This window comes from Epinephelus fuscoguttatus, linkage group LG9 (genome assembly GCF_011397635.1).
Source record: "Epinephelus fuscoguttatus linkage group LG9, E.fuscoguttatus.final_Chr_v1".
NCBI lineage: Eukaryota > Metazoa > Chordata > Actinopteri > Perciformes > Serranidae > Epinephelus > Epinephelus fuscoguttatus.
The window spans coordinates 7,882,482-7,896,619 of NC_064760.1; the positions used below are offsets into that span (position 1 = coordinate 7,882,482).

General features: G+C 41.8%; 1 protein-coding gene across 1 annotated transcript in view; it reads right to left on the reverse strand.

Moving 5' to 3' along the window:
- Positions 1–14,138, reverse strand: part of spata5 (spermatogenesis associated 5) — a 159,977-nt gene that overhangs the window by 19,357 nt on the left and 126,482 nt on the right. The window contains exon 16 of the mRNA XM_049585420.1: positions 11,406–11,570. Coding sequence (XP_049441377.1) covers positions 11,406–11,570 — 165 coding nt within the window. The remainder of the gene's footprint in view (positions 1–11,405; positions 11,571–14,138) is intronic.

Consider the following 14,138-nt stretch of genomic DNA (forward strand, 5'->3'; position numbering starts at 1 on the left):
TATAGTGATACTTCAGATTTACGCCCCTACTACTACTGACAGTCACGCGCAGTTGGAGTCTAATTATTAGCATCTTCAGAGAGTTGGTGGTAACTGAAGTGTATTTATAAGGGGTGTCATGACGACATGCAGCACCAACAGCACTGTCACGTCTAAATACCTTGCCTCACGTTTTGAGGAAAACCTCTGCACCTCGTCGGTTAGGACCCGCAGCCTTCTGAAAATCTAAAAGTTTGGTTCTCTTTTATTTTCACTGCCACTGTGTTGCTTACTGTGTTCTCTGCGCAAATGCAGCATTTATACTTTGCCACATGGATAATGTCGGAACAAAAAAGGGAAACTTGCACTCAGCTGCAAAACTTTATGGCCGTGTTTGTGCTGTAATATCATAAGCGCAATATCTTTTGTGAATCAGACCATGAGAAAGAGCAGATAGTGGTTATGATTCACCTGTTAATGTGTGATTTGCCACAAATTTGAAACTTTTCCAGAGTGTGAAACCTGCGTAAGACGTGTGAAAAATATACATATGTGTTTTGTTGACTAAATTAGTACCTGAGTGGTCAAATGTTTGCTCTAGATTTTAAAGAGATGGAAAACATTCTCATCTTTACAACAAGAATCCCGAGTTCAGACTGAAATCTGTTTATAGAGAAATTTTAAAAAGCACCGTGTCGAAACCTAAGAGGGCTTCAGCTTTCCAGTAAGGCTACAAACAAGGCCTGGAACTGACTCAGTACATGTGACAGGGTGCAATAAATCCTCCAGGTCTTTTCCTGTCAGGGCTTGATCATAAACAGAAAAAAAGAGAGAAGTGGAGTAGCATCACACCTTCCTCCAGGAGCAAGTTAAGCCCTTCTTCTTCTTCGAGACAACACTGCGATTACAGTATCAAATGTTGCTTCTGTTTAGGAAATTGATGGCAGAGGTGAGGGAGGAGAGCCGGCAGCAATTTTCTGCGAGTTGAAGGTGTGTGTCTGTGTGTGTGTGTGTGTGTGTGTGTGTGTGTGTGTGCTTGTTGGGAAACCAGATGTCACTCCGGGCAGGTAGGAAGACAGGTGATTTTAACAAGCTCCTAGCTCCAAGCTGACAACAACTGTGTCCTCCTGCGTGACCCCCCACCCACCCACCCACCCACCTCCTCCCACTCCTCTCGACCCTGCCTCCCTCTCCTCTCAAACAAGTCTGAAATCCCAGGAATGTAATTAAAGTCAGAGCTTCAGGTAGTCAGACTGCCAAGACGGAGGACTGAAAGGTGCTCAATGGGCCCATTCGTGCATCACCTCTACAACAATGGGCGCGCCATCCGCTAACGCTCGAGTAATCAACCCCCTCATTGAGTTTTATACAGAGAGATGTCAAACTGTGGTTAAAAACAACAAAATTATGATCAAAAAGTGGAACACGTTCACTGAATATTTTGGGGCAGAGGTGGCCTCATGGTTGAAGTAGTGAGTTTATAACCAGATGACCGATTTGATCTTCAAACCGACAGTGTAAATCTGGGCAGGGAAGTAACTGAGCTTCAGTTTCATGCCAGTCCAAGACCCTTTCAGGACAGCGCATCTAAACTGATAACGGCTTGACTTGGCTAAGTATTAGGCTTCAATCTCAATACTGTTTGACTCTGTCTTTCAACAGAGTCATTTTTAGGCCACAAGGCAATGAGCCATGGTTGCAACAAACAGTATTAGAAGACAGCAAAGAGAAACTGAATGTAAAGTATATGGCTAAAGTGGATTTTAGAAATGATCATCAGCTCATGTTAAATCTGAACTAAGCAAGAAGTGAGGCTGCCACACTGAAGACTACAACCAAATCACTGTTAAAGCTCCACGATGACACTGACTGCAGTTAACAGAAGATTTGTCACACAACTGCAAAGCCTCCACACGACCAGTCGACAGATGGAGAGAGACGAGAACGCAACGCAAGCAAGTGGCAACAAGAGATGGAGCGACAGTCAGTAGTGACAGTGTGTGAGATATGAAAACTGAAACTGGACTCGGGACGCTCAGTGGCCCCCAGCTCCAATAAGCATCTCGCTGTTGATTTACGACCTCCCCCCGCCTCCCCTCATCCAGCTCGCTCCCTGGCAGCGTCGCTCATCGGCTGCGGCTCAGCTGCCTGCTGCATTCGCAGTTAGCATGCCAAGTCAAATATAATGGCTCAGTGCTCTGTCACACAGAGATGGAGAGGTCCAGCTACTCTGAATGTCCACACCGAGGCAATACCACTCATTCCTCTGAGTTATATAAGACTGTAACTCTGCCAGAGGATGTTTGGTACACGAGCATGTCATGATACTAACTGAGGAAATGTAAAAACATACAATTTATTTTTCTAATGTACACATATGCTCTATATTATATCTGCTGCCTGTAGGCTTCATCTGTTGCTTTATTTAAGTAACAGAGTTTGAGATTGTTGGTATCATAATGTGCTTTAAAATCATTAATTAATCTAAAATAATCACAAACATCAATTTTTGCTGTGACAGAACTTAAAAACTGTAAACTCAAATGAGTTTTGTCGGATGTGTCTTGGGAGTGCTGCTGGATATTGGACACAACTGTCCCCCTGTGTCCTCTAGCGCTGAAACTGGTCTGCAGTCCACTGCAATCCATTTTGAAGGGGAGTTAGTTAGTCGCTCACTCAGTTGAGTAACAGTGAATTTCCTGCATTTTTGTCAAGTTTTTCTGCACCCATTTATGGTGTACATGTCTTTCATTTTGTCAAAATACCGTAAAATGTAAACCAGTCTCTTTAACAAGCCCAGTGTGGCTACACATTTTGACAAATAAAGGCCTGTCTCAATTAGAGGCCTGGTCTGGTTGCCAAGCAGTTATTTTTTGCACCATGAGAGGCGGCACGGTGCTGTGGTGGTTAGCGCTGTCGCCTCACAGCAAGAGGGTTCCCAGTTCGATCCTGGATGTGGGAGCCCTTTTGTGTGGAGTTTGCATGTTCTCCCTGTGTCAGCGTGGGTTTCCTCCAGGTGCTCCGGCTTCCTCCCACAGTCCAAAGACATGCAGGTTAACTGGTGACTCTAAATTGTCCGTAGGTGTGAATGTGAGTGTGAGTGGTTGTCTGTCTCTACAGGCCCGTTTCCACTGAAGAAGTTCCTGGTACTATTTGCGGGGCAGGAACTACTACAGGAACGTCCTCTCGCTCGGCCCTCTCAATCGCCGTGTTTCCACTGAGAGAGCGGAGTACGAGGAAGGTTCCTGTAAAGTTACCAGGCTCTGGATGTGACGTAACTGGGACGCTGTTAGCTGTTAGCGGTTAGCGGTGTCTGTAATAACTCTGGTCATGGTCCGTGAAAAAAATATTTTTTCCAGCGGATGTCTTAGTTACAACATAATTGAGCTAACTGGAGTAGTTTCATGTCGTATCCGACAACCGGAGGCTTTTAACAGATGACGTCCTGATGTTAGCTTTGCTGCTGCTGTTAGCTGTCCCTGTCAGCTGATGCTTTCTAGACATCGTGATTTCCCAAAACTGAATAAATACCACACATAGCATGTGTCCATCCTTATTTATATTCCTCTAGACCATAAGGGTCCACTGATCAAAAGAATCAAAAGTGTGTGTAAAGTGGTGTTGTGTCGGTATGCCGGGTGGTGTAATTGTCAGGTGCCTTGATACAAGTTTCAAAACATAAATGATGCGTTATTCAAAGTAGTCAGTGTACTTTTATACAAGTTATATTCATACAACACTTTGACTATATTTCCCATCTTTGCTGAGAAACAGTTTTGTGTAGAAGAGATTAAAGCACTGTCCCAAATATAGGCCTGTTGAGTATAGTGATCTAAGCAAATAATAGCCCGGGCTACTAACTGAAGTGTTGCAGAGCTACTTCCAAAATGTTACTGTCATGATTTCAAATGGGACAAATGTTTATATTCTAAACATTGAGGGGGATGTGTCCCCTGCCTCTGCCCTAAAATCTGCACCTATGCCTGGTGGCCATAGGCTTAATCAGCACTGTAAGAACAAAGCTCAATGAACGTGCTTGAATTAATCTCTAAGTAAAAGTCCCTCACTACAGCTTTAAGATATAAACAGCAGATTTCTACATATACAGAAATAGGCCTATTGTTTTCAGAGTTTATGTTTCGACAGGAAATGTATCTTTATTTAACAAAGGGGTGAAAATCTGTTTAAGAAGTCAACAGCCTCCAGTGTTACCAGAAACACTGTCCAAGTGGTCAACATTATCATTTTCATCATTTACTGTACTTACTGCAATCTCATTTACTGTAAACTGCGGCGACATGTGTCTTCCTGCAGCAGGAAACACAAACACTTTGGGATTTTGGAGGGGTGAGGGTGGGGTAACATCCAGGTGAAAAAACAATCTGCTGCTTTTAAAGACAAACAATGAAAGTGATGAGCCTTTTAACTTATTATAACTTATTATATTATATCTTTAAGCACAACAGTGACATATAGAGTATAAAACCAGCTGGTCAAGATATGACCAGTCAGCAGTCACGGTCTGTGTGTTTGGACATTTACTTGTTTATTTACTCGGTGATTTGCTGCATTTATCCCTCGCTGCTCTTGTCTTGTAAACACAGCATTATCTTCAGTACTGTGTGGCTCCGTTATCTGTATCCTGTTTTCTCTCAAACTTCCCCTCAGTGATCACGGGAGTTTAAAGTTTCATCTCATCTAATCTGATCTATAGCGTCGGTATGTAAAATATAATCCCTACACAGGTGAGACACGGCTTCTTTTCCACCTATGAACTCTTATCGGCTTTGCTGAGGCATTTCTTTGAATTTTTTGTGGGGTTTCAAGAACTCGACGGCAAGTGACTGCAAACCTCCATTCCACAGATGAGACAGTACACCAGAAACCCCGATGTCAAACACAACACCTGATAGCGGGGGATTGGTTTCTTACTGCATACCTGCTCCAGGTGTACGCCTGCTTTAGGCTGCTTTTTTGGGTGGGGGCTGCCGAGTCAGGAATCAAGGAGAGAGCATGTACTCTCAGGATATGAGGAGGCCCTATAGATAACCCCCGACTGCCCTCGAGAGGATCATAATGTCAAGAGAAGATACGGAAACACCTCAACACCTCGCTGTCCTGATCAGACTTGATTTTGGAGGTGATAAACAGTTTTCTGAGCTCGCTGAAAGAAAGGTTGATGTGGGTGGCGTGCACACATGCATGTGTCTGTTAAGCGCAACTGTTACATGGTGAAGTTATATAAGATATTTTACAACTTGGACCCTATTTTCCCAGGTTTTTGTGTCTAATTAGTAGAAAACAATTAGATCTGCACACCCAAAAGGAAAATATTTCTTTAATCCAACACTCCTTCGATTGAACACTGGATGTGCCTATTATTACTGTAAATAAGTGACTAATGAGGACAAGAATTTTTGAAACTGGGCCAGTATTGAGCGAGAGGGCTACAGCCAGCAGTGGTAAAACGGGCTGCAATGTAACCACTTGGGGGATGTGCACACCGTCAATATATGTCCACTGAAAGTGGTTCTTTTTGCCGCTGACAGGCTCAGACTGTTATTCTAAAGGTGCTTTCACACCTGTACAATTTGGTGCGGTTCAATTGAGCTCAAATTCGATTGCCCCCTAAGTGTGGACGGGTTTGAACACAGCAATCACACTCAGGTGCACACCAAAACAACCTGACCAAGACCATCTTGAAGAGGTGGTCTCAGTCCGGATTACAAACGAACTCTGGTGCGGTTGGTTTGTGGTGAGAACGTGTTCCGACCTGGATCTGAACCAACTGCAGTCACATGACACATTGTTTGGTTTAAACATGAGCATGTTACAGTCCTGGAGGATTACAGTGCCCTCCAAAAGTATTGGAACAGTGAGTCCAATTCGTTTACTTTTGTTGTAGACTGAAAACATTTGGGTTTGACATCAAAAGATGAATATGAGACAAGAGATCAACATTTCAGCTTTTATTTCCAGGTATTTACATCTGGATCTGATACACAACTTAGAAGATAGCATTATTTGTAATGGAACACAAAATTTTTAGGTGAGCAAAAGTATTGGAACATATAAACTTAAAATAGATTAAAGTGAATGAGACTTAATATTTAGTTGCAAATCCTTTGCTTTCAATAACTGCATCAAGCCTGTGACCCACTGACATCACCAAACTTTTGCATTCTTCTTTTGTGATGCTTTTCCAGGCTTTCACCGCAGCCTCTTTCAGTTGTTGTTTGTTTTGGGGGGTTACTCCCTTCAGTCTCCTCTTCAGCAGGTAAAATGCATGCTCTATTGGGTTTAAGTCTGGAGACTGACTTGGCCAGTCTAAAACCTTCCACTTCTTGCCCCTGATGAACTCCTTTGTTGTTTTGGCAGTGTGTTTTGGGTCGTTATCTTGCTGCATGATGAAGGATCTCCCAATCACTTTGGTTGCATCTTTCTTTAAATTAGCAGACAAAATGTTTCTGTAGACTTCTGAGTTCATTTTGCTGCTGCCATCATGTGTTACATCATCAATGAAGATGAAAGAGCCCGTCCCAGAAGAAGCCATGCAAGCCCAAGCCATGACATTACCTCCACCGTGTTTCACAGATGAGCTTGTATGTTTGGGATCATGAGCAGATCCTTTCTTTCTCCAAACTTTCGCCTTTCCTGTCACTTTGGAAAAGTTAATCTTTGTCTCATCAGTCCATAAAACTTTTTCCCAGAATTTTTGAGGCTCATCTCTCTACCTTTTGGCAAATTCCAGCCTGGCCTTCCTATTCTTCTTGCTAATGAGTGGTTTGCATCTTCTGGTGTAGCCTCTGTACTTTTGTTCATAAAGTCTTCTGCGAACAGTAGATTGTGATACCTTCACTCCTGCCCTCTGGAGGTTGTTGCTGATGTCACTAACAGTTGTTTTAGGGTCTTTCTTTACAGCTCTCACAATGTTTCTGTCATCAACTGCTGATGTTTTCCTTGGTCTACCTGTTCGACGTCTGTTGCTTAGTACACCAGTGGTTTCTTTCTTCTTCAGGACATTCCAAATGGTTGTACTGGCTATGGCCAATGTTTGTGCAATGGCTCCAATTGATTGTCCATCTTCTCTCAGATTCACAGTTGCTTCTTTTTCACCCATAGACAGCTCTCTGGTGTTCATGTTGGTTCCACCTCTAAATGCAGTCTGCACAGGCAAAATCTATCGTACCCAATCTGAAACTGAACTCAGACATTCAGTGCTATTTATTGTTTGAATAATCAATGTAATTGGGAGACACCTGGGCAACAAAACACACCTGTCAGTGACATGTTCCAATACTTTTGCTCTCATGAAAAATGGGTGGGTTCAAACAAAAGGTGCTATCTTCTAAGTTGTGTATCAGATCCAGATGTAAATACCTGGAAATAAAAGCTGAAATGTTGATCTCTTGTCCCATATTCATCTTTTGATGTCAAACCCAAATATTTTCAGTCTACAACAAAAATAAAGGAATTGGCCTCACTGTTCCAATACTTTTGGAGGGCACTGTATTAATGTGCACCTCCTCCTGTACTGCCTTAATATGCACATTCAGCACATCCAATGCATCAAAACATTGTTTTCTAGTTGGAGCCGCGCCTCGTTTTCAAACTGTATGGTTTGACTAAAATGAACAATGACAGCAATATAGTCCACGATGAGCAGCGCTAAAATCAACCTGCGTAGTTGTCCCTCCATTGTGACATTAGAAAGTGTCACATTTATCTTGCAAGTGTGCTCTTCTTCAACGTTTGCTTTACTTCCTGGATTTTTCCCACATGGAAATTCTGACCAATCAAGAGCAGCTTTCTCACACAAAGCATTTGATCTGGTCCGCTTGTAAATGCTGCCGTGAGAACATGAAGCAACTCTAGGCAATTATACAACTTTGGCACAAAATGAGTCCCTGATTCAGACCAAAGCAAGAAGACTCTACGTCTGAGAGCACCCCAAGTGTCTGACAACATGATCCTACAGAGACCTTGAGGAGGGAGATCCTTTTTGTTTAACCAGAGAAAGCCCAGAAATCGCTGTTGCCAATCCCATCAGACTCTTTAATTAAACAGTGATTTTATAAACGTATAATGCACAAAAAAATTAAAAATAAATAAGACTCACAAAAACATCTTTGTTGGTCTTTCCACTGTTCCAAAAATCACCATCTCTGGTTTGGTTTAAATAAACCCTTAATAATTTACCCAGTAATATCTAAAAATACTCTGGCTTCGTACACGCTTAAATGAATACGCTTCACTGCTTTGTGGGAGTTAGGTAAGAAGATTTATATAATTTTGATGTTTGACTGTTGAATATAAGACTGGAGAGGGGTTGAACAGCAGGCCTAGCTCTGTCCAGCAGAAACAAAACCTGCGTACCAGCAAAATTTAAGTTCACTAACTAACATGTTTATTTAATAATGTTTCTCTAAAACAAAAGTTTCCACAGAATTTTTAAAGGCTGTTTCACCTCTTGGAAACTCTTCAGATGAGTTTATGTTAGGAGTCTGGTGGAATTGGCAAAGGCGATTTCAGGGCTGTTTCTGGATCATCAAAAACGATCTTACTCTTGGTTGTCAGACACTTAGAGTAATAATCCGAGCCTGTCAGTGGCAAAAAAAGAGCACATTTAATGGACACAAACTGACGGTGCAAACATGCCACAAGTGGTGACATTGTAGGTTTCGCCACTACCAGCTGCAGCACTCTCGCTCAATGCTGGATCAGTTTCAAATATTGTTGCTCTCATTAGTCACTTAGACATAAAAACAGCGTCCAGGTTAAGAAATGTCAAACTTACCCTTTAAAGCACCTGAAAACCTGGTATCAAATCTGGAGTGATTCTCTACAAGATTTAATATTTGTGACTAAGTGTGGAAAAATTACTGTTCAATTCCTTACTTATAAATCAATAAAAATTAAATTTGGACTCTTATTTTGAAAATTAATGTATGTATGCGTGGTTCAGGTAGAGTTTGCATGGGTCTGCTCTGGAAACACTCAAAAACAAATAAAGAAATGTAACCAATATGTTTCTAACTTTAGTGGATAATGTGCCCATATAAGAGGACGCCATCACTTATAACCAGAAGCTGATTATGAAAATTGTTTCAAGATCCAAACGCTTGCCTCCTGCACTATCTCAGGCAGTCACATGAAAGACCCATCACAGATTCTTCTGTACACGGCAGAGCTCACAAACATGCCACATATAAACCATGACAAGCACAACAATGAAATCTGTGTTTCCAAAGCCTGCCGTGGCACGCTAGTCTCTGAACCATTTCAAAACGCTTGTTTTCTGCGCCTGTCAGAAGACCAGCATGACATTTCTATCATGTCCGTGACCCTTAAAGTCTAAATATACAGCTGGGATTTACATGCAGGCTGTACATCTTAGGGGAATGTTGTTTTTTTTCTCTGTAAGATGGCGTATGAATTGTGAGTCACGTTGAAGGACAAACATGATTTCTCTGACAAAGAACAAGACAGATAGAGAGAACCAGAGCAGCTACAGAAAACTTTCTAAAGCTCTAAATTCGGCAGTAAATAATCCACACAGGCTAAAAGCTGCCAAACTTAAAGTTGGTAAATTAGTTTATTTGGCCAAAAGGTGACGCACTCTTTTTAAGCTGTGCCCTTTGCCTCACAGTTTCTTGGTTATTTGTGTCCTGGAGGACGGTAGCAGTCTCTCTGCCTGAGACAATGTGAATCACGCGGCAGACGAATGCAGAGAGACAAATCTGTCACACAAAGGAGTGTTTGTACGATTACTCCCAGTCTGCTGTGAGATCACGAGGGCGCTCTGTGAAACAGTACAGACACGACACAGACATCATGGAAAAGCACAGTAACATCTCGCTGTGATGCAGTTTCTGCTTCAGGGGTCAGAAGTAGTCAGAGGGTGAAGACGTAGGCCTGTGAATGCAGGGTTGTTTGGGCCGAGTACTATTTGCTTTGGATTATTTTACTTGGGGTTTGGTGGGGATGTATCATCTTTACGATACACCTTTATTTTGAAATTCCAATGGAACGTCTATGTAACCGTCAAAGTGCGCCAGGCAGATGATGGCAAGCAGCCAAAAAAGACGATGAGGACATTTCCTAGCTTCTTAGGAATTAATCAGCAGTGTGGAAATATTTGGATTTAAAAAAAACAAACAAACAAACAAACAAAAAAAACCCCGGGTCATCAGACAAATTACATGCCATATGCAAACGATGCCAATATGAGTTATGGTGCATCTACTGCTAGCTCAGCTATTACCACTGAGCTAGCTAACGTTACAGCTTAGACAAGGAACCATTAACGTTTATATCTCATGCTGTCAAGAGCACAGGCCTCTCGTGCATAAGGGAATGCATGTGTCCCTCTGTGTAGTGATACCATTGGTGGGTGTAGTTTGGTACAAAGAAAACAGTTCTTTCATGAAACAGCTCACAACAAGGTCTGTGGATCGCACCACAAGCTGAGTGCCATCTAGTTCCATTATATTGGAGAGAAGGCAGACATCTCTACAGTCGATATCTCCAACACTCTGCAACTCACACCAAAACTATCTAGACTGATAAACTGCGCTACAGGTAAGAGAGATAACATACATTTCTAATTTTGGGGTGAACTGTCCCTTTAAACCAACAATGTGTAAGGAAAAGTAACAATAATACATGTAACTGGTTAACTTGTGAGACAAGATAAAGATGCTAGGCTGCAAATTTATGCAATGTAAAAGCTAAAAATGGCGTCTAGCAAAAAACAACTGTTTCGTCTACGAACCTTTGTAGTTACTGATTTTACACTTCTGTTAAATGTGCTTGTTGTTAAGTCATGTTTTATGTGTGATCGTGGAGTCCGTTAAGTTAAAGGTAACTTTAGTGAACTTAACTGGTGACAGTTATTTATGTTATTTCTTCTATTTTCTTTTCAGTTTCTCCTGCAATCAGTTGTGTTAAATGTGCATATAATATTGTCAATTGCAGCCCCTGAATTAAATTGGATGAAATCGTATCGTAGCAAATATCGTTTCATTGTCCAAAGAATCCACGTAACATCGTACCATGATGAAGCTGGTGATTTGCACCTCTGATTTTTAGTAAGATATGAAAACTATTTTCAGTTTGAGCTGACAAGAAACAAGTGGACTGCATGGCTGTCAAACTAATATCCTAAAATCTGGTGAGAGAAAACTACATGGCTTTGTTTGCTCCAACATTTAGACTACATCTTCAAACTTTACAAACAAAAACAACACTGCAATTACCTTTTTGTTAAAGGAGAAGAGTGGATTTTAAATCAAGTTGGACTTTGGGGCAGACCGCTGCAGAAGTAGACACTTGTCATTTGGTTTCAAGAAATCTTTTGCTCCCAGTGCAAAATGGATCCTTCCTGCTGCACTCATTGTAAATCATTTAAAGGAAATGTAACGCACCTCTGCTCCAGAATACTTGCTGGTCCGAGTCACCAGGTCATCAAGACACACATTTTTGGCCACAGGCATGTTGCGGAACTGGAGAGAAAATATCTCCTTTCTGGTTGGAGCATCTGGAAGAGGCACATAGACGATTCGGTCAAGGCGACCTGGACGCATCAGAGCCTGTGGGACGGGAAAAAAATGTTTAACATCATATTTCATAAACTGTCACATACAAGTCTTACAAAATGAAGCTTCCACATTAATACTGAGCATCAGTGGAATCTTTTTCAGCTTGCTGAGAGTAACACATTAAATTCAACTGAAATATACATTATTTTATTCTAGCAAATATTTTGTACATAATTATTTTGGGGTCACAGCGATACTGTCAGGACACCGTGGCTCTGACCTTTACTTTCTCACTACTTGCTAGGTCCAGAAGCTTCCTCTGCATCTGCACTAATCGTACGCCTCTCTACACAGGACCATGAACCAAATGCCTAAAATGCAAACTGTGAAATGTAAGTTTTCCACTTCTGGCAGTCAGCGTGGAGACAAAGTTGACGTTATCTGATAAACCCTCCACTTCCTACAGATCACATCTACGTGACCCCAAAACAGTCCTTGAGTACCCAAAGCCGCCGCTGTCTCGCTTGTCAGACGTCATTAAGTGGCAGGCGCCTCTCAAACACAGACAGGCAGACGGACAGACAAATATGCCGTGTCTCCATTCGCTCTCCTCAGCCAGGCAGTGACAAGCTGTGGTATGGTGTGGTATTGTTTGGTTTGGGTTGTGTATCCATTTGACCATCCAGCTAACCAAAGAACAGCGGGGTTTGGAAATAGCAAAATGCATTTGACTCGCCGTGAATTAGCATTTAATTTCAGCGCTGGAATGAAGAATCAACAGAAAAACAAACATCAACTGGAACTGACAGTTTCATTGTTGTTCTTCCCCCAAGACTCAGTGAGGCCGGGTTGTAAAGACAGTGGAGACCCTGGCTTCGGGCCAGACAGGCCACAGCGGGGCTAAACCCCGGCCAGCGGAGACGAGGCAGGAGACACACGCAGACGCAAGCCATGCAGGAGGTCACGTCAGGAGTGATCAGTGAAGGTTGGAGGGACCGGACCAGCAGCCTTTGAACTCTTGTTTACATAGACATCACACTGCTGTTCCTGCTTCTCTGCATGTACCATGTATCTCCCAGGCCTGACAGCCTCGTTTCTTTTATATGCATAGTCTCTGAACATTCATAGTATGTCCGTGTGTATAGGAATAGATTATAACAGAATAATAAGTAATGGAACAGGTTTTAGTAAAGGAGGGCATTTAATCCAAGTAGCCAAGTAATGCTGAAAGACAATTTTGAAACGACAATTAGAATTAATCGTTATTTATCAAGCAAAAAATATCAGTTGCTATTTTTCTGTTTTATTCTTTGTAAACTGAAACTTTTTGGTGATTTGGACTGTTGATCAGACAAAACAAGCCATTTAAAGACTTTGTCTCTGGGAAATTGTGAAGGGTATTCTCCCCGTTTTCTGACATTTTATGGACAACATGCTTTTTGATGAGTCTAAAAATAACAACTCAATTGCTCAAATAAATGTTGCCATTGTAAGTTTCTCCAAACCAGAGATATTTTACATTTGCATGTTTTATTTGTAGTGAATATGTTGAAACTTTCCGTTTCTTAGTTTTAATTTTCAATTTTATGTTTTGACAATGCTGTAGTTAACACAAAAAATACTTGGTTACGGTCACGATAAGATCATGTTTGGCTTAAAATATCTGGTTTTGTCACCACAACCACTGCTGGAAACGTGCTGACATAGCCTTAAAGATACCCATTTGTTGTCGCAACAATCATTACTGAAAAGGTGCCAATCCCATCCTGTTGTTTTTGCCACAACTACTGCTGCAAGTATGCAGACCTCACCATAAAAGATACCCAGTTGTTGTTGCAATAACCACCACTGGAAATGTGCTGACCTTGCCTTAAAAAAATCCCTGTTTCGGTTGCAACAACCGCTGCTGGAAATGTGTCAGTGTCCTTTTAAAAATTACCTGCTTGTTGTCGCAACAACCATTACTGAAAAGGTGCTGACCTCACCACAAAAAATATCCAATTGTTGTTGCCACAACCACCAATGGAGATGTGCCAACATTGCCTTAAAATACCTGGTTGTGGTTGCAACAACCACAGCTAGAAATGTGCCAGCCTCACCTTAATAAAATACCAGGTTGTTGTCGCCACAACCACCACTAGAAATGTGCCAGCCTTGCCTTAAAAAATACCCAGTTGTGGCTGCAACAACCACAGCTGAAAATTTGCCAATGTCACCTTAAAAAATACCAGGTTGTTGTCCTAAAACTACTGCTGGATATGTGCCATTGGCCATAACAAATATCTGACTGCTGTCGCCACAACCACCACTGGAAATGTATTGACCTTGCCTTAAAAAATACCCTGTTTTGGTTGCGACAACCACAGCTGGCAATGTGTCCAGGTTTTCTCAAAAAAATACTCAACTGTTGTTGCCACAAACATTGCTAGAAATGTCACAACATGTTTAAAAACGATGCGCACTCGAACACTCGAACAGTAGTCTGCTGATGTCTGGTGTTTGGCAGCTGTCTTGCTTCGGTCTGCCATCCACCATGCCCTCCTCCTGATAAGAAACTCAACTTAAATGCATGTAATCAGAACTACATCACTTTAGAAACATTGGTATGATAGGTATGAA